The sequence below is a fragment of the Tarenaya hassleriana genome, unplaced genomic scaffold (genome assembly GCF_000463585.1).
Source record: "Tarenaya hassleriana unplaced genomic scaffold, ASM46358v1 Cleome34, whole genome shotgun sequence".
In the NCBI taxonomy this organism is placed as follows: domain Eukaryota; kingdom Viridiplantae; phylum Streptophyta; class Magnoliopsida; order Brassicales; family Cleomaceae; genus Tarenaya; species Tarenaya hassleriana.
In genome coordinates, this window is record NW_010966542.1 from 395,108 (window position 1) to 419,997 (window position 24,890).

At 36.7% G+C, this 24,890-nt stretch overlaps 7 protein-coding genes across 9 annotated transcripts in view; 1 reads left to right on the forward strand and 6 right to left on the reverse strand.

The window, feature by feature from the left end:
* The window catches only part of LOC104821664 (flowering locus K homology domain), a 4,980-nt gene extending 3,777 nt beyond the window's left edge, over positions 1-1,203 (reverse strand). For 2 of the 3 annotated variants that reach the window (XM_010552608.1, XM_010552605.1), the window contains exons 1-2: positions 1,096-1,203; positions 8-411 (exon numbers count right to left, since the gene is read on the reverse strand). In XM_010552608.1, coding sequence (XP_010550910.1) covers positions 8-396 — 389 coding nt within the window. In that variant the 5' untranslated portion in view covers positions 397-411; positions 1,096-1,203. The remainder of the gene's footprint in view (positions 1-7; positions 412-1,095) is intronic. The other variant, XM_010552606.1, reaches the window with a different exon arrangement.
* Positions 1,204-1,463: 260 nt separating this feature from the next.
* LOC104821665 (uncharacterized protein At2g34160) lies at positions 1,464-3,044 on the reverse strand. The gene is made up of 5 exons (XM_010552609.1): positions 2,657-3,044; positions 2,226-2,274; positions 2,056-2,118; positions 1,874-1,938; positions 1,464-1,804 (listed from the first exon to the last, which is right to left on the reverse strand). Exons 1-5 carry the CDS (start codon positions 2,801-2,803, stop codon positions 1,697-1,699), a joined length of 432 nt encoding a protein of 143 aa, XP_010550911.1. The 5' UTR covers positions 2,804-3,044; the 3' UTR covers positions 1,464-1,696.
* Positions 3,045-3,267: 223 nt separating this feature from the next.
* On the reverse strand, positions 3,268-5,402 carry LOC104821666 (probable WRKY transcription factor 39). The gene is made up of 3 exons (XM_010552610.2): positions 3,975-5,402; positions 3,755-3,880; positions 3,268-3,612 (listed from the first exon to the last, which is right to left on the reverse strand). Exons 1-3 carry the CDS (start codon positions 4,742-4,744, stop codon positions 3,465-3,467), a joined length of 1,044 nt encoding a protein of 347 aa, XP_010550912.1. The 5' UTR covers positions 4,745-5,402; the 3' UTR covers positions 3,268-3,464.
* Positions 5,403-9,530: 4,128 nt separating this feature from the next.
* Positions 9,531-12,585, reverse strand: LOC104821667 (receptor-like protein kinase ANXUR2). Its single transcript, XM_010552611.2, has one exon. The coding sequence runs from the start codon at positions 12,306-12,308 to the stop codon at positions 9,705-9,707; it is 2,604 nt and encodes an 867-aa protein (XP_010550913.1). The 5' UTR covers positions 12,309-12,585; the 3' UTR covers positions 9,531-9,704.
* A 1,242-nt stretch (positions 12,586-13,827) lies between these two features.
* LOC104821668 (tankyrase) lies at positions 13,828-17,519 on the forward strand. The gene is made up of 13 exons (XM_010552612.2): positions 13,828-14,110; positions 14,441-14,503; positions 14,588-14,758; positions 14,975-15,106; positions 15,494-15,633; positions 15,717-15,803; positions 16,005-16,130; positions 16,376-16,528; positions 16,635-16,685; positions 16,787-16,888; positions 17,006-17,176; positions 17,281-17,360; positions 17,442-17,519. The coding sequence occupies exons 1-13, from the start codon at positions 14,077-14,079 to the stop codon at positions 17,494-17,496; spliced, it is 1,365 nt and encodes a 454-aa protein (XP_010550914.1). The 5' UTR covers positions 13,828-14,076; the 3' UTR covers positions 17,497-17,519.
* A 691-nt stretch (positions 17,520-18,210) lies between these two features.
* Positions 18,211-18,846, reverse strand: LOC104821875 (pathogenesis-related protein PR-4-like). Its single transcript, XM_010552889.2, has 2 exons — positions 18,565-18,846; positions 18,211-18,379 (listed from the first exon to the last, which is right to left on the reverse strand). The coding sequence occupies exons 1-2, from the start codon at positions 18,844-18,846 to the stop codon at positions 18,215-18,217; spliced, it is 447 nt and encodes a 148-aa protein (XP_010551191.1). The 3' UTR covers positions 18,211-18,214.
* Positions 18,847-20,136: 1,290 nt separating this feature from the next.
* Positions 20,137-21,339, reverse strand: LOC104821669 (pathogenesis-related protein PR-4-like). The gene is made up of 2 exons (XM_010552613.2): positions 20,957-21,339; positions 20,137-20,539 (listed from the first exon to the last, which is right to left on the reverse strand). Exons 1-2 carry the CDS (start codon positions 21,287-21,289, stop codon positions 20,324-20,326), a joined length of 549 nt encoding a protein of 182 aa, XP_010550915.1. The 5' UTR covers positions 21,290-21,339; the 3' UTR covers positions 20,137-20,323.
* Positions 21,340-24,890: the final 3,551 nt, after the last annotated feature.

A 24,890-nucleotide genomic window follows, 5' to 3' on the forward strand; every position in this document is an offset into this window, starting at 1 on the left:
AGGAATGCCTTCCTGATCCGCCACTTCATCTTGCACTTGGTCGCCAGCCTGATCTTGTGCTTCACCTTCCACCTGATACTCCGCCTGATCTTCAGTTTGATCTTGCAACGGATACTGCTCTTGATCTTGTGGCTGATACTGCAACTGATCCTGTGACTGATCTTGTACTTCTTCAGGAGCCTGATCCTTCACCTGGTATTGTTGGTAATCTAACTGATCTTGATCCTCATACTGCTGTGGTTCAAGAGTCTGATCTTGAACCTCGTATGGTTGGTGGCCAAAGGTCTGATCATGCATCTGGTACTGTATCCCATTATGCACCTGATCCAATCCTTCATCGGGCACCTGATCCCCATTGTGCTCAACGAAGCCCTGCTGAGGTTCGGCTTCAGCCATGTGTACACAGCTGAACTAAAATTTTCCGACCAGATAGAGACATCAGCACAGTAACGTGTCGAAAAAGTAACAAATACACATAGATTAACGGTAAAAAACGAGGGAGTAAAAATCAAAGGAGAGGAATGCATCACTACTAGCGAACAAGAAAGCACATAGAAGGCTGATACGACAAGGAGACCGCAGCAAAAAATAAAATGACAACTTTGTCTCCCAGAAAAGATGCAAATCGGTTCTATAGGTTATCCTCAAAATTCTTCCAACGAAACGTACCACACAATACAAAACACAGGAATACCTAAGCATGCGACTCCATTCAGGCCTCGATGAAACTAGTCTCAAGCAACAGAAAACACGAATCTGCACAACATAAGAACCCAAAGAACGTAACTTTGCGTTGCCCTCCGACAGGCAAACAAAGCCTCGGGCATAGGTAAATAAAAAAGGTCAATATCGTGGCCCATAAGAACAAGCCTACTAAAAATCCCTAAATAGTTCGACAAGCACACATACCCAAAGATTCACAAGATGCTAACACAGAAATGCAAAATGGCAGGTGTTTCGGAGAGTCCGCTTTAGGGTTTATCATCAGCATGAGAATTAACGTGAGGACACAGCAAAAATTCAACCGCAACCCTAGAATTACCAGAACGAAGGAAGAGAGAGCCGCAAAGCTTAGCAAGAGCACAATAAACTTACATGGGCTTGAGATTCAAGGGTGGAGAGGAACCAAAAAACAAATCGCTTCGAGGGTTTCTCTGGAGAGAGAGAGAGAGAGATCCAGCTCTTCGATGGGGCGAGTGAAATTATCTTAAGATCGAAGAACAGCGGAAAGCTTTCTTTATTTTATATTTAGTCCCTGATAAATTCTATATATTCTATTTTGACCCCTAAACTATTACGTACTAATGGGCCAATAACTGTAGCCCATTGAGGCTAACCAGTGTATTCGTGTCCGAGTCCAACAAAAAAGTGTCTTTAGAACAATTTCATTATGTTTTCTAGTTCATGTTTTGTCTCCCTCTTTTTTTTTTTTTTTTTTTTTTTAAAAAAAAAAAGATATCTGCATGAAAATAGCAGGAAAAAAAACAACAACAATACAATGACGGGCCGAATGAACTAGCCCCGCATCTTCTGTATCGGATTTATCACAAAAAAAAAAAAAACAAAGAAATTCCAAAAAATAATTGTCCTTTTTTTTTTCCTTTTTGTTGTTGTGTGAGGGGGTCTCTCTCTTCTTTCATATGTAATCGACCTCGCTGTGGGAATTCTTCCAGTGTTGGAATTTTTCTGTAATCATTCATCGCCCTCTTTCGCGGCGGCTTCCGGTGTATCTGCCTCCGCCGCATCCGCCGGGGGGTGTCATCAGTGAATCAAACTTGTCGGATTTCCCCAGCACAATCTCAATCTAACAACAAATAATCAGTAAGCATTTGAACAGCGATTAGCAAATTCACAATGCCACAGAAACTTATACCTTGGCCTTCTGAACTATTCGCCCTTTGTTCTCATCTTTCATTCCCACTGTGGATGTAAGAACTTCTACTTCCCACAAACCCAGAAAAAAAAAAAAGAAAACAAGAACAGTCAAGTTTTCAGTGAAGAATGATGTTTTCTTGAGGATGTATATTGTGAGAAAGGGTATGAAGTTTTTCTCACTTTTCTCGGTGGCGAGTCCGTTGTTCTTCAAGATCTCTGAGATTGTAACCACCGTCGTGATAGCTGTGGAAAAAAAACAATAATGTTCATGAAATTGCAACACACGTATACACGCACGCTCATTTGTATGTATATGTGTACGGGAGAGACTGGGTTTCAGTAAGATATACCCATTCCAAGTGCAGAGAGTTCAACCTCGTTGTGCTGCTGAATGTACCTCTGCATTTTATGTAAACATTCAAGAATCAAACGAAATGCTTTCGAAACTTTTGAGGATTTTCGCAAGCGAACGGCTCATCAAACGACAGAACCGTCCTAAACATTGATCCTGACTCGATCGTATTCCATTTCCTCGGGATAACGCAACGCAGCCCTCGATCGAAGAATCAAATACTAAATTACGATTTGATATCTGTCGTTTCATCAGTTCTATGGGCGAGAAAACAAGCCAATCTCTCTGTTTCACTATCTGATATGAAAAACACTTCGATGTGAAGTTTCATTCAGCAGATCTCGCTTTTCTGTGAGCGGATCAGTCAGAAATTTGAAAAGAACTTCGAAACGACTAAACACCGATTCGAACGGAAATAACGCGATTTACCTTGGCGAGATTAACGTAGAAGAACAAAGGTTTCTTGGTGTTGGACACTTGGATCCTGTTCTTCTTCTGATTCTCCGCCGCTACGACGTTGCTATCCGCCGCTGGTGCAGCCGGTGCCGGATGCGGTGTCGCAATCTCCATCGCCATTCTCAATCGCTCTCTCAGTTCTTACTTCTTCTTCTTCGTCACTGCGGTGCCGATCTTATCGTTCCGCTTCTACTTTCCCTACCGTTGCAAAATGAGTTTCTCAGATTTTCTCGGAAGCGGGAAAGTTCGCTGATTGGTTTCTGGGAAAATTAGAGAACCGTTAGGGAGGAGGAGTGGCGTTTAAATAGCCGAGTGTGGACGCGATGGTCCGTGAACCAATGAGACGCCGATGCGTGTTCGTCGCCTTCCAGTTCGTTGACCGGGTATAGAGCGAATGACGGAACACCTAACTACGATATTACCCCTATATCTCCACGTTATTTACATTTTTCGCCCTTTTTCATAATGGGCCTGTTCCCTTCTTACGGGCTTCTCGAGAGTTCGCTACAGTTACTTGCACAACAAGCAAACCCTAGTAAATGGACGTCAGTGCAGATCAATACAAGCAAGGAAGCTGAGACAGATGTAGCAAAAAAACCACTTTCCAACTGTAAGAGAACATGTCAAGATTCTTGTCTGGTTATGGCCTAATCCGATGACCTAAGATGCTAGATAATCTGACTCGTGTTAAATCGAATATACAGTTTTCAGATCACGGCTACATGCCCGGTTCCTTCTCTTCCGGTCCAGGATCCCTCTGAGTCAGACGAATATACATTCGTCAGGTGTGAGCAGATTGTGAGGACATCAATCTTGAATGGTTATGCTCGCCTTCGTAAGTCACGATTAGCATCGAAGGTTCATCCACGCATCGCTCGACGTGCTTCCTCGCTGGACAACCTCGGACGCTGCTGCATTTGTAGTATCCCCTGCGACAGACAGAGAAACCACACTTTTCAGGGGGGAGGGAACCCACCAGGTTTTTGATGAATCCTGGAAATTAGGCTATCAACATTTGCTGGATTTAGGGTTTAAGTTGTATCGATGTTCCTGCTGGACAAACGTATATACCTCGGGTGTGGAGAGCCTTTTATCGGCTTCTGCCCGTATTTCCTCCATGAATACTCGTCTGGGGGTATATCCGCAATCTTGTTGCTGATGGCAGGCACCTTGATTGATCGCTTTACCCTTAGTTTCCTGCAAGAACAACACCAAACATCTCCCAGGATTTTAAGAAACGGAACCGATACAGAATCAAATCATCGCCAAGATCTCAAGAAAATCGAACAACCTTTTCTTGGAACAATGGCATTTGCTCCGACTCCCGCATTTCAAGCTGCCCTCTTCACCTCTTCCGGAGCATGTCCTCCGGGAATGCTGAGATATCTGGTCAGATGACTGAGGCAATCCGATCAGGTGGAACGAGTTTCCATCATACTCAGTCACGCTACCGTCCATACTGAGAGACGATACAAACGATCCCAGCGACCGGTTTGAAGACAGGCTTGGTGTATAGCAACCGCCAGAAGCATCAAACTTGAGGTTTACGCCACTATTACTCCTGGAATACACCACTTGCTGGTGGTTGTGGATTAACTGATAAGGCGGGTTTGAGGGTTTCGGATCAAGAACCCGAAAAGCCGGAGGCTTTAGCTCTAGAAATGACTTGTTAACACAGATTTTGTGGTTGAGCGTCAATGGAGGAGGACCCAGTTTCTGTTTTGGGTCAATTTCGACAAAGGCAGCGGCAGGGGGAGGAGGTATAACCTGAAGAGGCTTTGGCGCAAGAACTTGCGTACAGACACTGCTGACGTCACTATTGCAAATGGGGCTTTCCAAGAAGATGTGTTGGGGAAGAGATGACCTAAATTTGTTGATTTTCCGAATCTTTCCGTGTCCTAACCCTCTGGTTAAGAGAGAAGCAACCCTCTTGAACCTGCAAAACGCTTCTCTCGTTTCAACCATTACGGCTTTGGGATCATTTGGTTGTTGTGATAACAAGGTGAGGACTCCATGGCAGCTCTCGACTGCTGCTTTGTTAGCAGCTTCAATCTCATCCATGTTCTTCCAACCAAGTTTTCCGACGAGAGAACAAAAAAAAAAGGAATCCTAATCTCTAGAAAACAGAAACCCCGATACCCAAATCTCTGGAAAACATATGATTCAGTGGAATAGCACCAGCCCAGAAATCAGACAGCCTGAGAAAAAGTTAGAACTTGAACCCTAATAAAAAATCTAAGGGGAGGAAACTAATCGCGACGAACACGAACTCTCCAGAGCCCTGAAAAAACTGACAAAGGAATCACCTCCGGGCATTAACGCAGTAAATCTAGCATTCATTACAGGGAGAAATAGAGATCGAGGGACAGGAGTGAAATGCAGAATATGATACAAAGATGAGATCTTTTCCAGTACCCAGAAGAGAAACTGAGCTCAGGAGCAAGAAATCACCCAGAAAATTTGGATTGCAATTTTTTTTTTTCCTTTGGGAGATGGAGGTGAGAGGTAGATAGAATTATCTTCATAGTAAGAAGAGAAAGAAAAAAAAAAAGCAAACAAAGATCACGACTTTAGCTTTTCTCCGTCTGTGGGGGAGAGGTTCTTTTACCAAAATTCCCCACTTCCATTTAAAAAAAAAAACAAAAGATGAATAATATCTGTAAAGCAATTGCCGTATGAGAAAAACAGATTTATGTCTAAGAATTAACAAATACGAGAGAGAGAGAGAGAGAGAGAGAGAGCAAGTGGAGCTTTGAGTTCAGACTTCAGAAGCGGTCACAGGGATGCTCCAATGGCGATCTCCAGCCTTCGCTTCCAAGTTAACTGTGGTTTCTTTGTGTTGTACAGGTGCTCCCGTAGTGTTCCAAGGGCCGGGAAAGAGAAGGAGGAGCTCTGTAAATCTCGGTGGGTCCCACTGCTGGACCTACTATTCACCTACTTATTTCCTAATATAGATGACCATTTGTTGAACAGTAGAATTAAATCGAATAAGATGTAATCATAATCGAACTGAATCAAAGGAATGGTTATAATTATTCTAAATATATAAAAAATTGAATCGAATTTAATAAAAAAAATAATCGAAAAAATTGGCATTTTTTTAGAATTTTTTTATCAATAAAAAGTCTAACCGAATCAAAATAAAACCAAATTAAACCGATGTAAATTTAATATTAAAATTAAATGGTTATAATTGTTTTATAACTGAAATCACCAAACTCGAATGTAACCGAAATAAATCCAAAACCAAAATGATCAGCCCTTAATTTTTACTATTTATTGAAACTCATATTCTGTGTTTGCACTTCAAAACAAATAATTTATTTGGTGAGAATAATGTGTTTTGCATGGAGAGAAAAATGGCTATCGAAGGTATTAAATGATCATTTGGTGAAAAAGTTAGCTTGATTATTTATTATTAAATGTATGATGCGGCAAGAATAAGATGATTGGCGGTTATACGAATAATCTTTAGAAATATGTAGGATTATGAGAGAAAATAAAAAAAAAACAAAAATAAAATGATTCTCTTATTATTATATGAATCTCATCGGTGAAATCATTTTAACTTGGGGATTTTTACTATGGAAATGATTTTACTATTTAGTTATCTGTTCAAATTAGTCAGAGACCTAATAAGATGTGTGGGCTAAAATCCATGATATAACTTTCGTGTATTATATATATATATATATATTGATTTTCTATCCCTTTTAAAAGAAAATCTGATAATTACATGGAAAATCTCTCCAATCGTGGGTCCACAAGTCCTATCTGGAAATCTAGAGCTCGCAACTAGGAGAATTAACGGTCCGGATAAATCCACGTGTCTAAGTCTCTGTCTTTTCGGACACGTGTTACGAGAATGTTGACCGAGCAAGCTCTGTTGTCTGTTTCCTGTTTTATCTTGAAACTGAAAATACAAAATATATTTTAAAAGTAATAAATAATTATTTTTCATCTTAATAAACTATTCAATATTGCAAAATCTTTGGACTTTTTTTTTGGTAAGATAAAATCTGTGGACTTGAGTGCTGATTTGAATATAAATTTTTATTTGTAATGTATAAAAATGCAAGTAACTTGGTAGTATAAATATTTTATTTTACCAACGAGGCCTTGGAGTGTATCGATTTTTAAAGAAATGCCTCCGCATTAGACATCGGGCCAATTTTACACTTTTAAAAATGTAATTATATTATGAATAAGAACACTAATAATTTTTGTAATCCAATATATAAATCTGCATGTGAGGAGTGTGGCCCCGAAAGAAGAGACATAGTTTGCAGGGGGGCAAATGTCTTCCACAACTCCAGCTGTTGTGTTCGTCCATCACGATTGTCAAACGATGCAATTCGGTTCGGTTCGGTTCGTTTTAAAGAATTATAAAAATATTGGTTCAACTCATTTCTTCAATTTTTTAGAATTAAATAAATCGATTCAAGACAAAAAAAAAGTGAATTTTTATTTATAATATAAAATATTATTAAATAAATAATATTTTGATATCAAATTTAGATAATAATAATAATAGCTTCTTATTTTCTGTCATATGCACATTACCCTGCTTGCATTCTTATCCAAATCTACTTGTTCACGTGAGATTTTTCTATATGGAAAATCCCAAAATAATATCTAAATTTTTCAATTTTTTCAGAAAAAAAAATCTAAATTTTATTTTTTACCAAATAAAACTTAAATTTTATAAATATTTTTTTAAAACTCCAACCGATGGTTTGGTATACCGATATTATACGTCCTAATTTATGATTTGATCGAATTATATACGTTATCATCTATGTCAATGATGACATAAATAATGATGTATAGGGTTCAGTCAAAAGTTATAAATTACTACATTAACAGTTAAATTTAAAAATTACAAATTTCATAAAGTTTAGATTTTTTTTTCTAATTCAAAGAATGAATTTAGGTTTTATTTTTAAAAAATAGATTTTAGTTTGTTTTAGAAAAACTGAAAAGTTGTACATACATTTTTTTCTATACGTACACACGTATAATGTATACTGTTCCACCACAATAATATATATATTAAAAGAATTATGATAATATTTTTTCTCTGTCTTTTCTCATCATGTTGTGTGTGTTAGGTCAAGTAGGCATGGCCAAGGATACATTCACTTTAATTTTTCTTATCGTCTTTTATTTTTCCATTTTATTCTCTTTTTTTTTATAACATTTCCATTTTATTATTGTCAATCAAAATCATCCTACGGAATAAGACTCTTATTATTACTATATAAATAAAAAATACCCCCAATCATAATTGCCATGTTAATATATATATTTTTTTACGATAGCAATCTAAAAATAATACATATAGTTTCTCACTTATTTGAATTATTCTTCGTCGCCTTTTTTGGTAAAATTAAAGTAACAAGTGCCAAAATTATACAAAAATATTTTTGTACAAAATTTAAAAGAGAAAAACGGAAATATAATATTACTTTAAAAACTTTAACTCTTCACACATTACGAGGGAGAGTACAAGGAATAATGCAATTTGGATTATTCATACAGTAAAATAATGTTGTTCTTGTCAAAATAGTCAACATATTAGGCAAAAAAGCAAAATTAAATTATGATTATGCATTTGTTTTGTCTTTTAAATTGGATATGTATCAAACCCACCATGTCTTAATTTTATTATCTTGTGGGCTGTAGCTGAATTTACTGCTATCAAATCATATCAATTATATTAACATTTATGTATATATAGAGATGGATATTCCTATGGAAAATCAAATAAAATTGAATTTAATAATATATAGTATTCCAAAACAAATAAATGTCCACTTGTTCTCTCATATAGTGTTTTTTGTTGTAATCATTCGGTTAAATAAATATTTTTACGCAAAAAATAATAATATTGTGATACATGACCAGTTAACAAATTTTATAACCATGTCAATTGAATAAAAATGGCGAGTTACCTGATTAAAAAAAAAAACATGCCGGATTCAAAAATAGGATTGATAGGACAATATTTTTAATTTGAAAAATTATTCCAATATGTGTATAATTAATCATTTATTAAAATAAAATATCAAGTGTATTGTAATTTTTAGCTGAATTGCATATCTAACATTGTAATGCATTTTTATCCAATCGTGGGACATCAATTTGGAAGTTCAAACAAAATCTTCAGCAGTATCCCCACTCACAAAGCACAACATAAAGATAATTATAGTTTATTATTTCATAAAGTAATTTAATAATAATAATAATAATAATAATAATAATAATTGTGCTATGAGATGTGTAACGCAATATATATTTTAAATAATTATAGTTGTGTCACGCCTGTGATTGTGATCGTGATTGACTTACGTGCTATGTGACAAATGACAAATTCCTAAGCCACTTTAAATCCTAGTTGATATTTTTTTAATCTAATTACGCAAATCATTCTCTTTTATTTTATTTTGTTTTCAGTAAATTCCTACGCAAATACACGTATACACCTATGCATATATATATATATATATCATGTTCTCAATTAATATGGTTAAATTTGAAATGTTGTATTTTAAAGCTTTCATGTGTATTAAGTAAATTTAATTATTTAACGTTTTATATAAACAAATTGCTATGGGTTATGAGAGCGTAAAACCATAAAGCCCAATAGTCGTTTGGTCGGGCCCATTATGTTCCATGCCCAACCTTACCTTTTTTGTTTTTCTTTTTCTTCCTTTCATAACATAGTATTTGTTTTTGTACGAAATAAAATACTAAAGATATACAGTGTTATTATTTGAATTAGGTGTCAAATTGGTTCAATTTTTCATGTCTATAAAATCTCAAAAATAATATTTTTTTTAAGAAGGAAATGTCCATATCAACTTCTAACTATGAATGTAGTACAATGTTCTTGTATTACATAAATAATATAACAGAGGAATAAAAATTACAGTTTTTTTTTTCAGTTAAGCAGCGATCCATCAAATAAAATACATTTAAAAAAAAACGGCTATATGTTTTTTCTGGACGTGAAATTACCTTATCGCCCTTTCGGATTTACAATCTGAGAGAAGATTCCACCGTTGTCGTCGGACTGGTCACTGACGTCGTGCTCTTCGCTTCGGATGCCTCCGCCGGCGACGTGGACCGCCACCGCTCCTCCGCCTCCGAAGTCATCGGAGCCCCCGCCATGGCTTGGTGTCCGATGTCGGGAACCGTCGGCTGTCTCTTGCAGCTGAAGCGCGAATTCGAGATTCCATAAGACGTCGCCCATCGTCGGCCGTTCTATTCCGCTTTCGTAAAGACACTTCTCCGCCGTGTCTGCGAATTTTGTCAGACATTCTGGATTGATCTTGCCCTTCAGGTTAGGATCGATTATATCTTCCAAAGTCCCCTTTCTCTTGCAATTCAGTGCCCAGTCTCCGAGACTCACTTGTTCTTTAGACAAGCTAGGGTTTAGAGCTGGTCGAGCACATAGGATTTCAAACAAAACAACTCCAAACGAATAAACATCCGATTTCTCAGTCAATTGTTGCCTCCTGAAGTATTCCGGGTCCAAGTACCCGAAACTACCCTTGACGACGGTCGTGACATGTCCTCCGTTCATGTCTGGTCCGGTTTTGGACAACCCGAAATCTGAAACCTTGGCGACCCAGTTCTCGTCCAGTAAGATGTTTGTTGTTTTCACGTCTCGGTGTATAATCGTGTACTTTGCTCCTGTATGAAGGTAATGTAGCCCTCTGGCTGCTCCAATGGCGATCTCCAGCCTTCGCTTCCAAGTTAACTGTGGTTTCTTTGTGTTGTACAGGTGCTCCCGTAGTGTTCCAAGGGCCATGTAATCGTAGATAAGACACATTTCACCTCCATCTTCACAGTATCCAATCAGGGACACCAAGTGTTTGTGTCTTAATCTTGAGAGAAGTTCGATTTCTGTCTCAAACTCGTTGATCCCTTGTTCTGAATTTGGGTTTGATCGTTTGACTGCCACTTTGGTGCTGCCATCTATAACCCCTTTGTAAACCTTACCAAACCCCCCAACTCCGATAACGTTGGACTCGTCGAAGTTATGGGTGCCGTGTTTGATCTCAGACAGGGAGAATCTACGGCATAAGCCTGCTGCAAGATTGGATAAGTGACTGCTGTTATTGCTCTTCCCTGAAATTGTAGATTTGGTCCCCGAAGTGTGAGAGTTTCCATATATAGGAAGCCAGATCGAGGTGTGTGAATCGTTTCCGGGGAATCTTCTTTTCCTTTGATACACCGTGAAGCACAACGAAAATGCTAGAACCATCGCAACTCCTCCAGCTGAACCGATGATTAAGGCAGTTTTTTTGTCATTTTGAAATTCCTTCTGAGTCGCCTCATTAGCCTGCATTGGTGATGGCTCTGGGTTCGGACCTGCAAGATTTTTCATGGAATCCATCTTGAAAATCTCTAACCCGTTAAGCTGGGAATCAAGATACTCTGGTCTAGATAACGCTGATGGAGTCATCTGAAGTGAAATCTCATTCCCTCCATTGTTGGCATCAACATACATGGCGTAATCTTTGTAAGTCGGGATACCTTTCTCTCCTGTCCACGCAATTATATCTGCAGGAGTAGGGTCAGCTTGTGCAGTTTTATTGTTGATGTAAATGTTGAAAACCTTCTGGTTGACCTTTGAAAGCTGGAATTCACAGAAATGCAGTCTCAGGATGTAGGTGAAATTGGTATCGACCTGAAACATCCATGTGAGATTTGATTTTATGTTGATATCTCCTGTCGGGCCTTGAGATCTAGCCGTCTTGTACACATCAGCTGGAGCAGTAGACACAGGCATTTTCTGGTAATCAATTCTAAACTTGTCGCTTGCTTGAAGGGTAACACCGAGGCCTGCACTGAAGATGTAAGGCGCATCGTTGTACCACGTTCTGGTTAACCGACCAGAGTCTTGGCTTCCAGGGATGTCTTGTCCACCAACATTAAGTCTGAACATTGTCTGAAGGTTAGCGGCTTTAGCGTCGGCTATCTGGTCAGAAAACCCAACAAGAACCGCAGAGTCAAACATTTCTGGCATCTCAATGACCTCAATGCCGTTTATGAAGGCAAAGCTCTTCTGGTACTTATCCGAAGGTGTAAATGTGATGCTCAAAACGTCTCTCTCGGTAGGCGCAAGAGAATATTCTCTAACCAGGTAAGCCTGCGTTAATGCCTGACATGTGATAGCAGCACTGAAATTGTTCAGAAGTGTAACATCGTTCGCCGTGACAGAGAAGTACGAGTTGGAGATGTCGAGGCCAGTGTACGTTGAAGGGTAGAAATGGAACCGGAGGTAATGTCGTTTGGCTTCTTTAACCTGGATTTCGTATGTTGCCGGAGATGTAAATATTCTGGCTGTCATGTAAGGAACTGTCGAAAGAAGTGAAGGATCTTGATAGGAAGCGGTTGCCTGAATCGAGTTTCCTGATTTGATAAACTTTGCATCCGGCTCCCATTTTCTCTTGTCTGAATCAGCCGCTGGTTCTGATGCACCACAGCTTAGAGCCAAATTCTCGCCATTTGATTCAATCGGAGAAACCAGAAGAAAAGAGAAGCATAGAAGGGAAAACAGAATCTGGGTTTTCTCGTTCATGGCTGACGCATAAATGGGTCGAACCTCTGGCATACAGAAAAACGAGAAAAGCTTACTTCTTTCGCAAGAAACAAGATTTGGAAGGTTTCCCTGTATGTCTGTCTGAATTGCCAGCAGACAACTGGATGACTGTTTTCTTCCTATCCTCCGCTTTAACCATGTCTGATCGAATCCATGGAAACTGAGGACCGAACGTGTCTGGATCAACAAAAGATGCAAAATCCAGCAAATTGGCAAAGTACGTTGTCCTCCATCTTTTCTTGGTTTTTTTTCTCTTTTGCCGGTGTTCTGTCAGAAAGAGAAATTGATGTAGTTAGAAACCTATGGAGGAGAAAATATCCTGAAAATTTTGACCAAACAACTTAGGAAGGCTAAATTTGGCATATGGTTAGAATAGTAAAAAAAGAAAATAGGAAATACTAAGGACCTTTTTTTTTAATTGGCCTTCACAATGAGATGTTTCAAAGTTTCATATTATTTTAATCCAAACAAAGAAATCGATGAACAGATAATATAGATTGCTGGAAATTTTCATGTTATAGACTGTCGGATTTATTTTTAGGTGCCTCCAGTAAAATGCGGATAACCATTCCTTCATGTGAGAAATTAAGAAACTTAAGTCTTTATTACGTTGTTATTTGTCTATCCAGGGCCAAGAATCTAGGAGAGTCCCTTAAACCAGAAATGAACAAAGCAAGCTCCTACTCATCAAATTTAACTATGGAGGAGAAAAGCTCGACCGAAACCAATGGTGTAAACCCCAGAAGGATTCTCCTTAGAATTCATCTGCTTTGGGTTGATAAGCTAGAAGATTAGAAGAACTCAAGTCGTAAAAGAAAGGCTTTGGTGATGAACAAGAAGGAGAATGGAACTATCGGATTTTGTTGCGACTCGCCCCCGACTTACCTGTTATAGTGATAGGAGAGGCTGAGGTTACTTATTCTCTGTCTGAAAGGAAGAACACAGAAACGAGAAAGACGGGTTTTGCACCACAAGGTTAAAGCTTCTCAAACCCTAACTTGCTTTACAAGTCACTAGATAAAAAAAAAAAAGCAGCTTCCGATCACTCAGCTTTGTATACACGTCTTGTGAAAAAACAAATGGGGAGGAGAAGAGAAAAAGGCCCGAGCTTGACAATCTTGCCAACTCCTTCGCCTCCCGAGTCTCAGCACCATTGGCTTCCTACAAATCTAAACAATAGTGGTCAAAACAATCATCAGTATCACTGATCAGACATATCTAATTGATATTAACCCTTTTCATTACTTGGAATATTTATACAATATTATTCCACTGTTCTTTTTAATGTTGTTTTTTTTTTCGTTTCGATGAAAATATTTTTTTTATGCGTGTATTGTTTTTTTCTTCTTCTTAATTAAACTGGAACTGGTAATGGGCAAAAAATCAAAGTTCGGGGCTTCAGGTGATATCGGAAAAGTAAAGGGCTCAAGTTTGACAAAAACAGTGATGATGGGGCATATTTATAAATACTAGAAAATATAAGGGGTAAAACCAAATTTAATCGAACTTAAAACGCCTGTGGAGCGTTTTTGTCTGCTCTAAACCCTCAGAAACCTCCGAAGAGCAGGAAGAAGCAAGCAGAAGTTTCTTCAGTTGTCTGATACAGACACAACCACAGTGCGATTGTTTTTTCCTCCGAAGAACGAACGCAAATTTTCTCTTCCCCTTTTTGTTTTAGTTTAATATCTGTAAAAAGAAGGAAATCCAGATCAGGGTTTCATCATCCCATCCGAGAAACCAGCTGCTAGGGTTTCTGAGCTCGTCAATCTCATAAGTCTCCATGGCTGCTCCCGATGCTTCTGCTGCCCTTGCTGGTTCGCTATCTTCCCATTTCTTTTGGGTCATTTAAGTGTATTAGTGTTTATCTGCTAATGTATATGAACTCGAGATTGCTTCTGGGTTCTGTTAATTTTCTGCAATTGGATTGATACGAGGAAGAGATTCACGTCTTCTTCTTGTTGTTGTTTTTTTTTTTAACTTTTTCCCCTACGACTGTTTTGTTACGCCTCTGCTCGTGCTGTGATTGGAACCTCAAATACCCTTTTCGTCGGTTTTTGCATTCTTTTAACATAACGTTGAGCATTGGCTCTGACTTGTGTCCTAACTTTGTCGATTTTTTTTTTCTGTGAATTGTCATGTTCAAGAGAGGGAGAAAGTTCAGCAATTTCTGAACGCAGCTTATACTGGGAATCTCGATTTCCTCAAGAGTGAGTCCGAGATTGTGTCTTTTCTGTTCATGTTCAATGCTCGATAAACTGGGTTCTAATCTGTCTGATACTTGTTTGGAACAGAGGTGGCTAAGCAGCTCGATGACGGAAAGGGCCTAACGAAAACGGTGGAGAGTATAAAGGACGCGAACAAAAGAGGTGCACTTCATTTTGCCGCTAGAGAAGGGAGAATAGAAGTATGCAAGTACCTCTTAGAGGAACTGAAGCTTGATGTGGACACAAAAGATGAAGCTGGTTTGCCCAACACTCTTTATGTTCCATTTTCAAACTTACAAATATGAAATAATTTAGGTGGCAGTCTCTTGGTGGGTTATTGGATGGTGCTTACGATTTCCTTTGACTGAATATAGCTGTTTAGGCATGGTTTTTTGTCTTTTCATTGAATGATCCAGCTTTTGCCATTTGTTTTTATGTGAAAATTAGATAAGCGGGATTGTTACTGTTATGCAGGGGATACTCCTCTTGTTCATGCTGCCAGGCAGGGACATACTGAGATGGCTAAGTACCTTCTGGAGCATGGAGCCAACCCTAATATACCGAGTGAACTAGGAGCCACCGCTTTGCATCATGCTGCGGGAACAGGTTTTGACCTCTGCTAATATTTTTTGTTTCACTTATCAGATCATTAAACATTTCCTTTTCTTTTGTTCCCCTGCAACTGATTGCAATGCAGGGATAGGTATTACAACCATATCCCTGCATAGTACGGTGCTGCATAACCACTGGATATATGTATATGCCAACACCTATATATGTATATATGTGTGTGTGTGTGTGTGTGCATGTATGAGGAAACTGTCTAGCTGAGAATTTTGTTGTTTTTAACTGGAAATAGCTTCCTCTGAAAATTTCTTTCTTATTGCACTTCTTTATATGGTAACAATTTTGAAACTTTCTTCACTGACTGCTCATTTATTTTCTTGGAGTTCCCCTTGGAAGATTCTTATCCGATTGATATCTTTGTAACAGGAAATATCGAGTTGCTAAAAGAACTGCTTTCCAGAGGTGTTCCGGTTGATTCACAAAGTGATTCTGGCACATCGCTAATTTGGGCTGCTGGCCATGACCAAAAAGATGCCGTTAGAGTATTATTAGAGCACCATGCTGACGTAAGCTCTCATTTCTCGATTAGAATTTCCAAATCATATCCTACAAGCCCTTTAGTAAAGTTTCTCATTTCAACATTCTGCAGCCTAATGCTGAGACTGAGGATAATATCACACCGTTATTGTCAGCGGTGGCAGCCGGTTCTATAGCATGCTTGGAGCTGTTGGTTAAGGTTGGACTTCTTCCTTAGCTGTCTGTAAGCTTAACGAGATTTTTCTCTGCATATAGGCAAGTTTTAGACCTCGCTAAGGACATTTGATGTATCCCCTTACTGTGTTTTGATAGCCTTTTTTTACTACTTAAGGAGAAATATCTATGCCTTTGAACTAAAAAAACAGGGACTAAACTTTTGATTATGTCCATATACGTACAGGCGGGTGCCAAAGCTAACATTTTTGCTGGTGGCGCAACCCCATTGCACATTGCGGCTGATCTTGGAGATCTTGAATTGATAAAATGTTTACTTAAAGCAGGGGCTGATCCTAACGTGAAAGATGAGGTAAGATCACTGTAAAATCACTCATTTCCAAATACCACTTCTTTTTTCTGGGTTTGTCATTTGATCCACATGTAACTTCTCTAGTTTCTCGAAATGTCCGTGACCTTCATCGTGTTTGCAAGTCTTCATATCCTTTCTTTGTATTGATCTATGGATTTTGGAGAAACCTAGTTGGAAAACGGGAAAAAATTGGGGCTACCTTATTAAGCTTTTTAAATGGATGGTGATTCTTCAAAAATCTGCAGGAGGGTCAAAGGCCGATAGATGTTGCGGCTGCAAGAAGCAACCGGAAGATTGTCGAGATCCTCTTCCCGTTAACATCAAAACCCGAGTCGGCTTCTGATTGGACAGTTGAGGCGATTCTCGCAAGCATGGATTCAGAATCTAGAAAAGAACCGGTAATAGATCTTGCCATAAGATCTCTGCACTAGAATTGAATTATTCAACCTTCATTGCGTCCAGGTATGTCATCAGTCATTTCATCTGAACTCAAAACTTTTTCAGGAACAACAATCAAACAAGGCTGAGGCAATATCCAAGAAAGATATTCCCGAGGTGATTCAAACTCGATTACCAAGCGTGTGGTTTGGTTTCAGAACTATACATTACCACCTTTTAGTCATCCTCAAGAATTTAGACTACTTTAACTCTCACAGGTCTCTCCAGAAGATAAGGCAAAATCCGCCGAAGCGAAAGAAAGAGGGCAAGAAGCCTTTTTCAGAAAGGATTTACAGACAGCCATAGATGCCTACACACAAGTATCCAACCCTAGATCCCTTTACATCAAAACCCACCTGAAGTAACCCAGAAAACATCAGATAAAGATCATCACTTTGTACTCAATACCTTTTTTTTTTGTATTGATCTGTGCACAGGCAATTGATTTTGACCCGACGGATCACACATTGTTCTCCAACCGAAGCCTCTGCTGGTTGCGGCTGGGACAGGCAGAGCAAGCATTGGCCGATGCCAAGTCCTGTCGAGAACTGAAACCAGACTGGCCCAAAGGCTGTTACAGAGAAGGAGCCGCACTGCGTTTGCTTCAGGTCGAGCCTTCTGTTTTATTTGTTCCCTTCTTAAAAAAAGACTGGATTTTGAAATAACCCAAATCACGAAATTGTGACCGAGTTTCTTGATGAATCACCACCAGCGGTTTGAGGAGGCGGCCAATGCTTTCTACGAGGGCGTGATGCTCAATCCTGAAAGCAAGGAGCTCGTCGATGCTTTTAGGTTCGTCCGGACCACTGACACAATAGATGTTTCTCATTGCATCATATATTTATTTTTTCCGACGGCTGATTTTCTCTGCAGGGAAGCCGTCGATGCTGGTCGGAAGTTTCACGGGACTGACAAGGCGAACTCTTGATGGTTTCTTGAGAATTTAGCCGGGGAAAAACAAACAAAGAGAGAAAGCTGGAGAACAGAAAAAAGGAACAAGTTATGTTTTGTCTCTCTGCTTTTGCTCCACACTTTCTACACAATTTTTCCATGTCGTGTTTTTTCATCTTCTGATTTTTAGGAACAAAAGGGGTGTTTTTCTTTTTCGTGGAATTTTGGTTATAATATGTTGAAATCGAATGTCTCAATTCTCTTTGGGAATTCTTTCTCCGTTGGATTGGGAATTTTGTTTTTGGTAGGAGAAAATGCTAATTTAAACTAAGATTAATAGAATTTGTGATGATTGAAATTAGATTTAACTTTGCAAGTAAGTAAATATGTCAATGGAGTTGTATATAGTAGCAGTATATACCTACGTAGCTTTTATATTTATAATAAATATAATTATCTTTATTTGGTCCTCCAACTATAAATTCATCTTTTTTTTAACATTCAATTCCAAGGGTCATTTATTTCTTGAAAAACTTTGACAACATAATTATACAAAGTCCCGTGTACGCGCGGTTGTTTCTCTTTCTTTCTTCTTCTTCTTCTTTGTCATTATTATTATTATTATTATTATTATTATTATTATTATTATTATTATTATTATTATTATTATTATTATTATTATTATTATTATTATTATTATTATTATTATTATTATTATTATTATTATTATTATTATTATTATTATTATTATTATTTCAGCAGTTGACGAAGGAGTAGTTGACGATGAGGTGGCCACGAGCGTAACCCTGACCGTTGGAATCAAGCTGTCGGAAAACGCCCTCGTCCAAATCCAAACCGCCGTTGCTGCACTGATCCACTATTCTCACCGTCGCTTGCGTTCCCGTCGCCGTGTTTGTCACCTGCGTTTGCGTTTCCACATATCTATTAGTTCTCTCTTCCGTTCGCGTCGTAAATAATAAAACCCATATATCACCAAAATTTATCAAAATCATTTTACGGATATTTTCAGTATCTTAAAATACACATCTAATCTATGGTGCTTTTATATATATGCATACATATATATATAGTTACGTGAACGTACCCTTAGGCATTTCCCACAAGAATCGCGACCACGTGGACCAACCGGACCGCAGAACGCGGTCCAACTGTAACGCTGACGCCACTCGAGCGGTTTGGTGCCATCCCACGTCGAGCAAAACGCACTCACTCTGTAAAGGTCCCAACCGTTTTGGGAAGGATTGTAGAAATGGTAAGTCGCTCTTACGTTAGACGCGCTTTGGGCGTTTGCTTTGGCCGCAAACGCACTTATTACCAACACCACCGCCACCGCCAACACACATACGCCACCACCAAGTCTCCCCATTTTTTATTTATTTATGTTTTTCTTATATATATATATATATATATATATATGTTGTGATGGTTTGTATAATCAAGAATCGGGCATCTTATTTATACTGAATATCTTATTGCAAAATAACTGAACCAATCTCTTGAAAAGTCTGGGTTTTTTTTTTCTTTTCTTACTTGTCTTTGGTTTTTTAATTTTCCGCGTCTCTTAAATTATCATAGTCTTAGGTTAAGCTTCTTAATTATCCTTTGTTTAGAAATTTCCATGCCTATGCATATTATAATATATGTATATGCATGTATATGTATATGTATATGTATATGTATATCGAATTTACACGATATTGATATCTATACGAGGGAAACAAGAGAAAATTAATCCCTCCGTTTCAAAATATTTATAGTTTTAGGTTATTTTCCATGTTTCAAAATATTTGTCATTCTATATTTTCAAGATATTTTTTTACAATAGTTTCCAATTTTATCCCTATCAAATTTCAAAAAATTATTAATGATAACTATGTTTTTATCATTAAAATAAAGATCGATATATGTGACTTTTTATCTTTTTTCTTAAAAAAAATGTGAAATAACCTAAAATATCAATTATTTTGAAATGGAAGATTCATGGAGGATCCTCCACCGACACATCTCCGATACTTCTTGGATTGGATCAACCAATCTAAAAACCGCAACGAGGTTACGATTAAGAAGTTGCTTACGCAAGCTATCACATACACCATTTAGATGGAAATGAACTCTCGTATTCATAGAGACCGACACCTTACTATCTACCAGGCAAGACTCAAGGTCGATCGGACCATGAGGAACAAACTAATCTCTCTCTACAATCCGAGCGCGACAGAAAACAAACTACTACAACAGTGGTATCGCATTACTTCACGTAGGAGCATGTAAAAACGAATAAAGAGAGAGAGAATCAAGAATTCCCAAATTTCATTTTTCGGGAAGAGTGAGAGTTGCAATAATCTGCTTTAATCAAATCAATTGGAATTTATTTGGTTTTATACCAAACTGGGCATATTTATAAACTTATAAATCAGGAGTCTATTATATAATTATAAATTGAATTAGTTTGAAACAATATGTTTTTTATTTTTTAATTATAATCAGATGAACCAAATATGAACTTAATTTTATGATCTCAAAATATCATTTCAATATTCTAAAGACTAAAAAACCATCTAGTTCAGTTTTGTTCTAACAACGACTAAATTCTTTTGGAGCGAGAATTTACAAAAATGGCTAATATCTATTTAATACCTAAGTCTCCGTATACATATATATGTAACATAGATGCTCCTTTTTTTTTAAATTTACATTACATAACTCGTAACATACAACACATAAGCATAATAAACCCACTCGACCGACGGAACGAGGGATGACATTTATTGACACATAGACATATTTGACCTCTCCAGGTCAACATATATTATGTGTATATATATATGATACCATCATCAGATTCAGACACGATCGATGACGGAGAAAAGGGCATTTTTGGCATCATCATCGTCACCACAGTCAACGAAAACGTAGTCAACGATGAGATGACCTCGGGGCATGCCATGTCCATCGGTGTCGAGTGCCTTGAACACATCATAGTCAAGAACCAGTCCTCCCATTCTACATTCGTCCACTATTCTCACCGTTACTTGATCCTTCGTATCCGTATTTGTCACCTGCATATATACATACACCCATGCAGTCGTATATCTCATATATATATATATATATGGATATATATGAAAACAGAGTGCACCTTATTGAAGGGATCGATAACCATTTATGAAATGTTTAAAATCCTTATATTGGAGGGATAATTAACCATTTACGAAATGTTTTTGTAACATTTCTTCGTTAATATATCATAAGACATTGTTTTTGTCACTAAAAAAATATCTTATACTATAAATAACAGAAAGATTGCATGGCAATGAAATACAAAAACGGAACGCAACAACAAAGGCATCAAAACACATACCAATTGAAAAGTAATTGGAGAGCCTTTGAATTCGGACCGAAGGTACGTGTCTTGGTTACGCTAATTCTTACAATATATACACAAATGATGCGTAATTTTGCGATGGGTATCCTACCTTTAAGCACTTGCCGCAAGCCTCTTGACCTTGAGGGCCGACAGGGCCACAGAAGGCAGTCCAACCGTACTTGCTCCGCCACCAATAGGGTTTGTCCGAATCCCATTGAGCGCAGAACGCGTTCGTGGAAGCCAAGTCATAATCAATCTGCGTCGCATTATAATACGCGTATTCCGCCCATATAGTATCGGCACTTATAGTGCCCAAGTCCCCACGGTTGCTCTGACATTTACGGCATTTCTGGCCTTTGGCTTGCTCTCCGCGCTGTTCTGTATCCGCCATGGCGGCAAGGCACATGACCATGAAGATCATCGCTACCCCAATTCTCCTCATTTTCTTTCTTCTTTTCCTTAATTGTCGAGCTTATGCATGTGTGTTGCGGTTGCGATGCACTAGTGGGTTTTTATAGTGGTTTCTCTTGCGGTTGCTATGACCAAAATGCCCTTTACGTACGCATGCAATGAAAGAACTAAAACTACCCTCGTTTGTGTCCTTTTTCGCTGATTTCTAAGCATTCTTCAGCCAGTTTTCATGGATGTTTTGCATTGATGATCAATGGTTATTATTGTTATTGGGCATTGCTCTTCCTCGTAATATAATTATACATAGGGTTATGAAAATGCATTATTTAAGTTCCGGGGGGTGTTTTGGATTTTTTTTTTTTCAGAGACAAAAATCCGTGTTTGATGTTATTCGGCAAGTGGGTGAAAAGGATTTTTGTTTTGGAACTTGGGTCACGTGTCCGTGGGCGAATCTTCGCTAGATTTCTACCGTGTGTTTTTCTTTGGGGACAAATACAAAAACAAAATCTCAAATCTTACCCCTTATTAAAATTAAATCTCACAATTCACCTTAATTAAAATTCTAAAATATAAAAGTTAAGCCAAAAAAAAAGACATCATAATGAATTTTAAGTAGAAGGTTTTTTTTGGTGTAAATGAGATAGTTGAAAGTTCTTTTTGAATTTGTCCATTGATTTTTTGGGTTTAGTTTATTTAGTTTCCATTTAGTTAATTTTCAAATCTCAAAAATCTACTACCCTCCTCTAGGTAATTGAAAATCTTAATTAATGGTCACCCTAAATTCATTTTTGTTTCTTTTATATTTTCAGAGCCATTTTTTTTCTATCCCAATATTTCACTTTTATATTTATTTTTATAGAGAATATTTATCTTGTTCATATTTCAATTTTATATAATTTGTAGGTATGTACTTTTGTTATTGAGTCATCTTAATTATTGTAATATTATTTTGTTTATATCCATATATAAACAATATTTTTTGTGTATAATTTCTGATGTAGTTAAAAGTAATTTAATTTGGTGATAAAAAAATCAAATTAAAGTACCTATAACTTCGAATTTTTTAATTATGGAGAGGTTTTTAATAAATTTGAAAAAAAAAACATGTAAATGTGAATATAGAAATATGATTTTAAAAATTAAATAAATAGTAAAATTGATTATGTAGAATCGATCAATATATAATTAATTTATGTTGAATTATAAAAACTACTTTGATGTTTATTAAACAACAATTATTTGCCTAGCTAATAATTAAAATGTGAGATTTAATTTTAATAAATTGTAAAGTTTGAATTTGTTTTGTGTTTGTCCCTTTTCCCGGGATACTTTGCATTGAATCATTAACTTATTTAGAGAAAATACATATAATATTTAGTGAAATTAATGGATTTATAAGCGAGCTCACATTATGAAAATAAAAATTATAAAATAAACGAGATAAGCATAGTGTAATGCTTCCAAATTAGAATGTAGTATGATATTGTAAATAGGTTAAGATTGGATACGTTACAATCTATGTGACCACTTCACGTCTCTTTTAGGCCATCAATGAGATAACACCGTAAAAAAAAAACACGCTCAAAACGTGCGCGTATACGTGGCGTTTGATGAGAGGTAGAGAACTTGGACCACTTGTTTGGAAGGTTATCTTTAATATCTACCGTCGATTAATTAGCCCGCTTCAATCGGACGGTCAGAACCGTATCTAAACATTTTGAGGTTCATTTTTTACTATTTATGCTAGTTTAATTGGCATTATATCAAAAATACCCTTAATTTGTTATTTCTACTTCAAGACCTACCCTGGTCACATGTGACCAATGTGACCGAAATATAGTATGGTCACATTTTGATTTTTATCGATTATAACGTTAAATTTATGGTGATCACACTAATTCATTATGTTCATACCTTGTATATCTTACTAATCATTTGATTAAAACATCATAAATTTAACGTTATGAACAATGAGATCAATATGTGACCACACTATATTTCGGTCACATTGGTTACATGGTCACAAGGGTAGGTCTTGAAGTAGAAATAGCAAATTAAGGGTATTTTTGATAATGCCCCCAAGGGAAAAAAACAAAATCTCGAGATGAGAATCCTACGTCTGATGGATTATGTGTCTGATATTTTTTTTTTTAATAAATAGCTCATTTTTTTTTATTCCAAAGATATATCCTAAATAATTTTGTAAAGGATTTAATCAAGTGTATGGTAAAATTGGAGGATATTTCACCACGCAGAGTTAATATCTCGCCGTGTATATATATCAAACCTAATATAAAAATCGATTATGCATTTTTTTAAAAAATAATTAATCAAACTCAAATAATTCGAATTAAATGTAAGAAATGATAAAAAACTAAAACGAAAATGAAAATGAATATTCATGAGCGAAATGGTGGAAACTACAATAAAAATTTTGTTTCCAACTCGGCATAAATATATAATGAAAAATAAAATTGGAAAAGAGAAATTATCTTCCCACAAAAAATTTATAACGAGCCATAATTTTACATGATTTACGTGTGACGTGAATTGATAAATATGAAAGATACAATGCGTTTGTGTGTGTGTGTTACACAATTATACGAATATAAATGAACATTGGGCTAATTGATAAAAGTGAATGTTGGGCCTCAGATGGGTTAAGAAGCCCACAGGTGGACGGTGCAGGCAGCCCATTTCATCAGATAGGTTCAAAACAAAATTACTCGCACGCGCACCTGTAACGCGTGTAATACACGCTCGTATTTTTTTTTTTATATATATAACGGATGCTCCTAGTTCCCCACGTCCAAGGATCAGCATTTTTATATAAACCATTTTTTATGTAGAAATTATATTATTTTTCATAAATGGAATCAAATCCAGAATTTTAAATATAATTTTTTTACCTCTCAACCATTGGACCATCAATTGGGTGACAGCACATTTTCTTTATATTAATATTATATTATAATTATAATAATTAGAAGGAAAAAAAGGCGCATGAGAAATATTGTATTGGTCGGATGTTTGCGACCCAATCATTTTAAATAGGACTCCTCCATATATATATATATATATATATATATATATATATATATGTTTCTCGTTTTATTTTTGTCCCAAAAAAGAAGATTACTCTTTAGTCTTAATTCCATGGGCAGACACACAAATATATGTAAAATAAACATTTCCCCAAAAAATATCTAAAAAAAATGAAACTGTGATATTTATATTTTTGAACAAAATTAAAATAAAATTTAGTTTCCAACAGACAGACGACAATAATAATGGAATGTACAATTTGTGAGCAATAATTGTACCAAATTCCATTAATATATGTCTCCCAACTACTAGACATAATCCACATGGTGGCCTTATCATCTCTTCCCACATATAATATTAATTAATTTCATCCAAAATATATTAATAATATTGTGGGCATGTCCATAAATTAAATGTCAATCATATTCAATAAACTAATACAAAAAAGGTTAGAGCTAATAATGATAGTCGCAACGTACTCTAATTTAATTCCATTTTATAGCTGCAAATTAACTATAATATAATTCAAAAATTATTTTAGTAAATAAATTCCCTATTAATTAAATCTTACCATACATAAAAAAAAA

Coding starts and splice junctions, on each gene's coding strand:
- LOC104821667 (XM_010552611.2), bottom strand. CDS start 12,308: ATGCCAGAGGTTCGACCCATTTATGCGTCAGCCATGAACGAGAAAACC.
- LOC104821666 (XM_010552610.2), bottom strand. CDS start 4,744: ATGGATGAGATTGAAGCTGCTAACAAAGCAGCAGTCGAGAGCTGCCAT. Junction 3,881..3,974: donor TGCCATTGTTCCAAGAAAAG/GTTGTTCGATTT, acceptor TTGTTCTTGCAG/GAAACTAAGGGTAAAGCGAT. Junction 3,613..3,754: donor AAAGGCTCTCCACACCCGAG/GTATATACGTTT, acceptor TGTCTGTCGCAG/GGGATACTACAAATGCAGCA.
- LOC104821669 (XM_010552613.2), bottom strand. CDS start 21,289: ATGAGGAGAATTGGGGTAGCGATGATCTTCATGGTCATGTGCCTTGCC. Junction 20,540..20,956: donor CTTGCGGCAAGTGCTTAAAG/GTAGGATACCCA, acceptor GTATATATGCAG/GTGACAAATACGGATACGAA.
- LOC104821668 (XM_010552612.2), top strand. CDS start 14,077: ATGGCTGCTCCCGATGCTTCTGCTGCCCTTGCTG. Junction 14,759..14,974: donor GGACACAAAAGATGAAGCTG/GTTTGCCCAACA, acceptor ACTGTTATGCAG/GGGATACTCCTCTTGTTCAT. Junction 16,686..16,786: donor CCAAGAAAGATATTCCCGAG/GTGATTCAAACT, acceptor TAACTCTCACAG/GTCTCTCCAGAAGATAAGGC.
- LOC104821665 (XM_010552609.1), bottom strand. CDS start 2,803: ATGGCGATGGAGATTGCGACACCGCATCCGGCACCGGCTGCACCAGCG. Junction 1,939..2,055: donor CGGACTCGCCACCGAGAAAA/GTGAGAAAAACT, acceptor TGTGGGAAGTAG/AAGTTCTTACATCCACAGTG. Junction 1,805..1,873: donor GAATAGTTCAGAAGGCCAAG/GTATAAGTTTCT, acceptor ATTTGTTGTTAG/ATTGAGATTGTGCTGGGGAA.
- LOC104821875 (XM_010552889.2), bottom strand. CDS start 18,846: ATGGGGAGACTTGGTGGTGGCGTATGTGTGTTGGCGGTGGCGGTGGTG. Junction 18,380..18,564: donor CTTGTGGGAAATGCCTAAGG/GTACGTTCACGT, acceptor ACGCAAACGCAG/GTGACAAACACGGCGACGGG.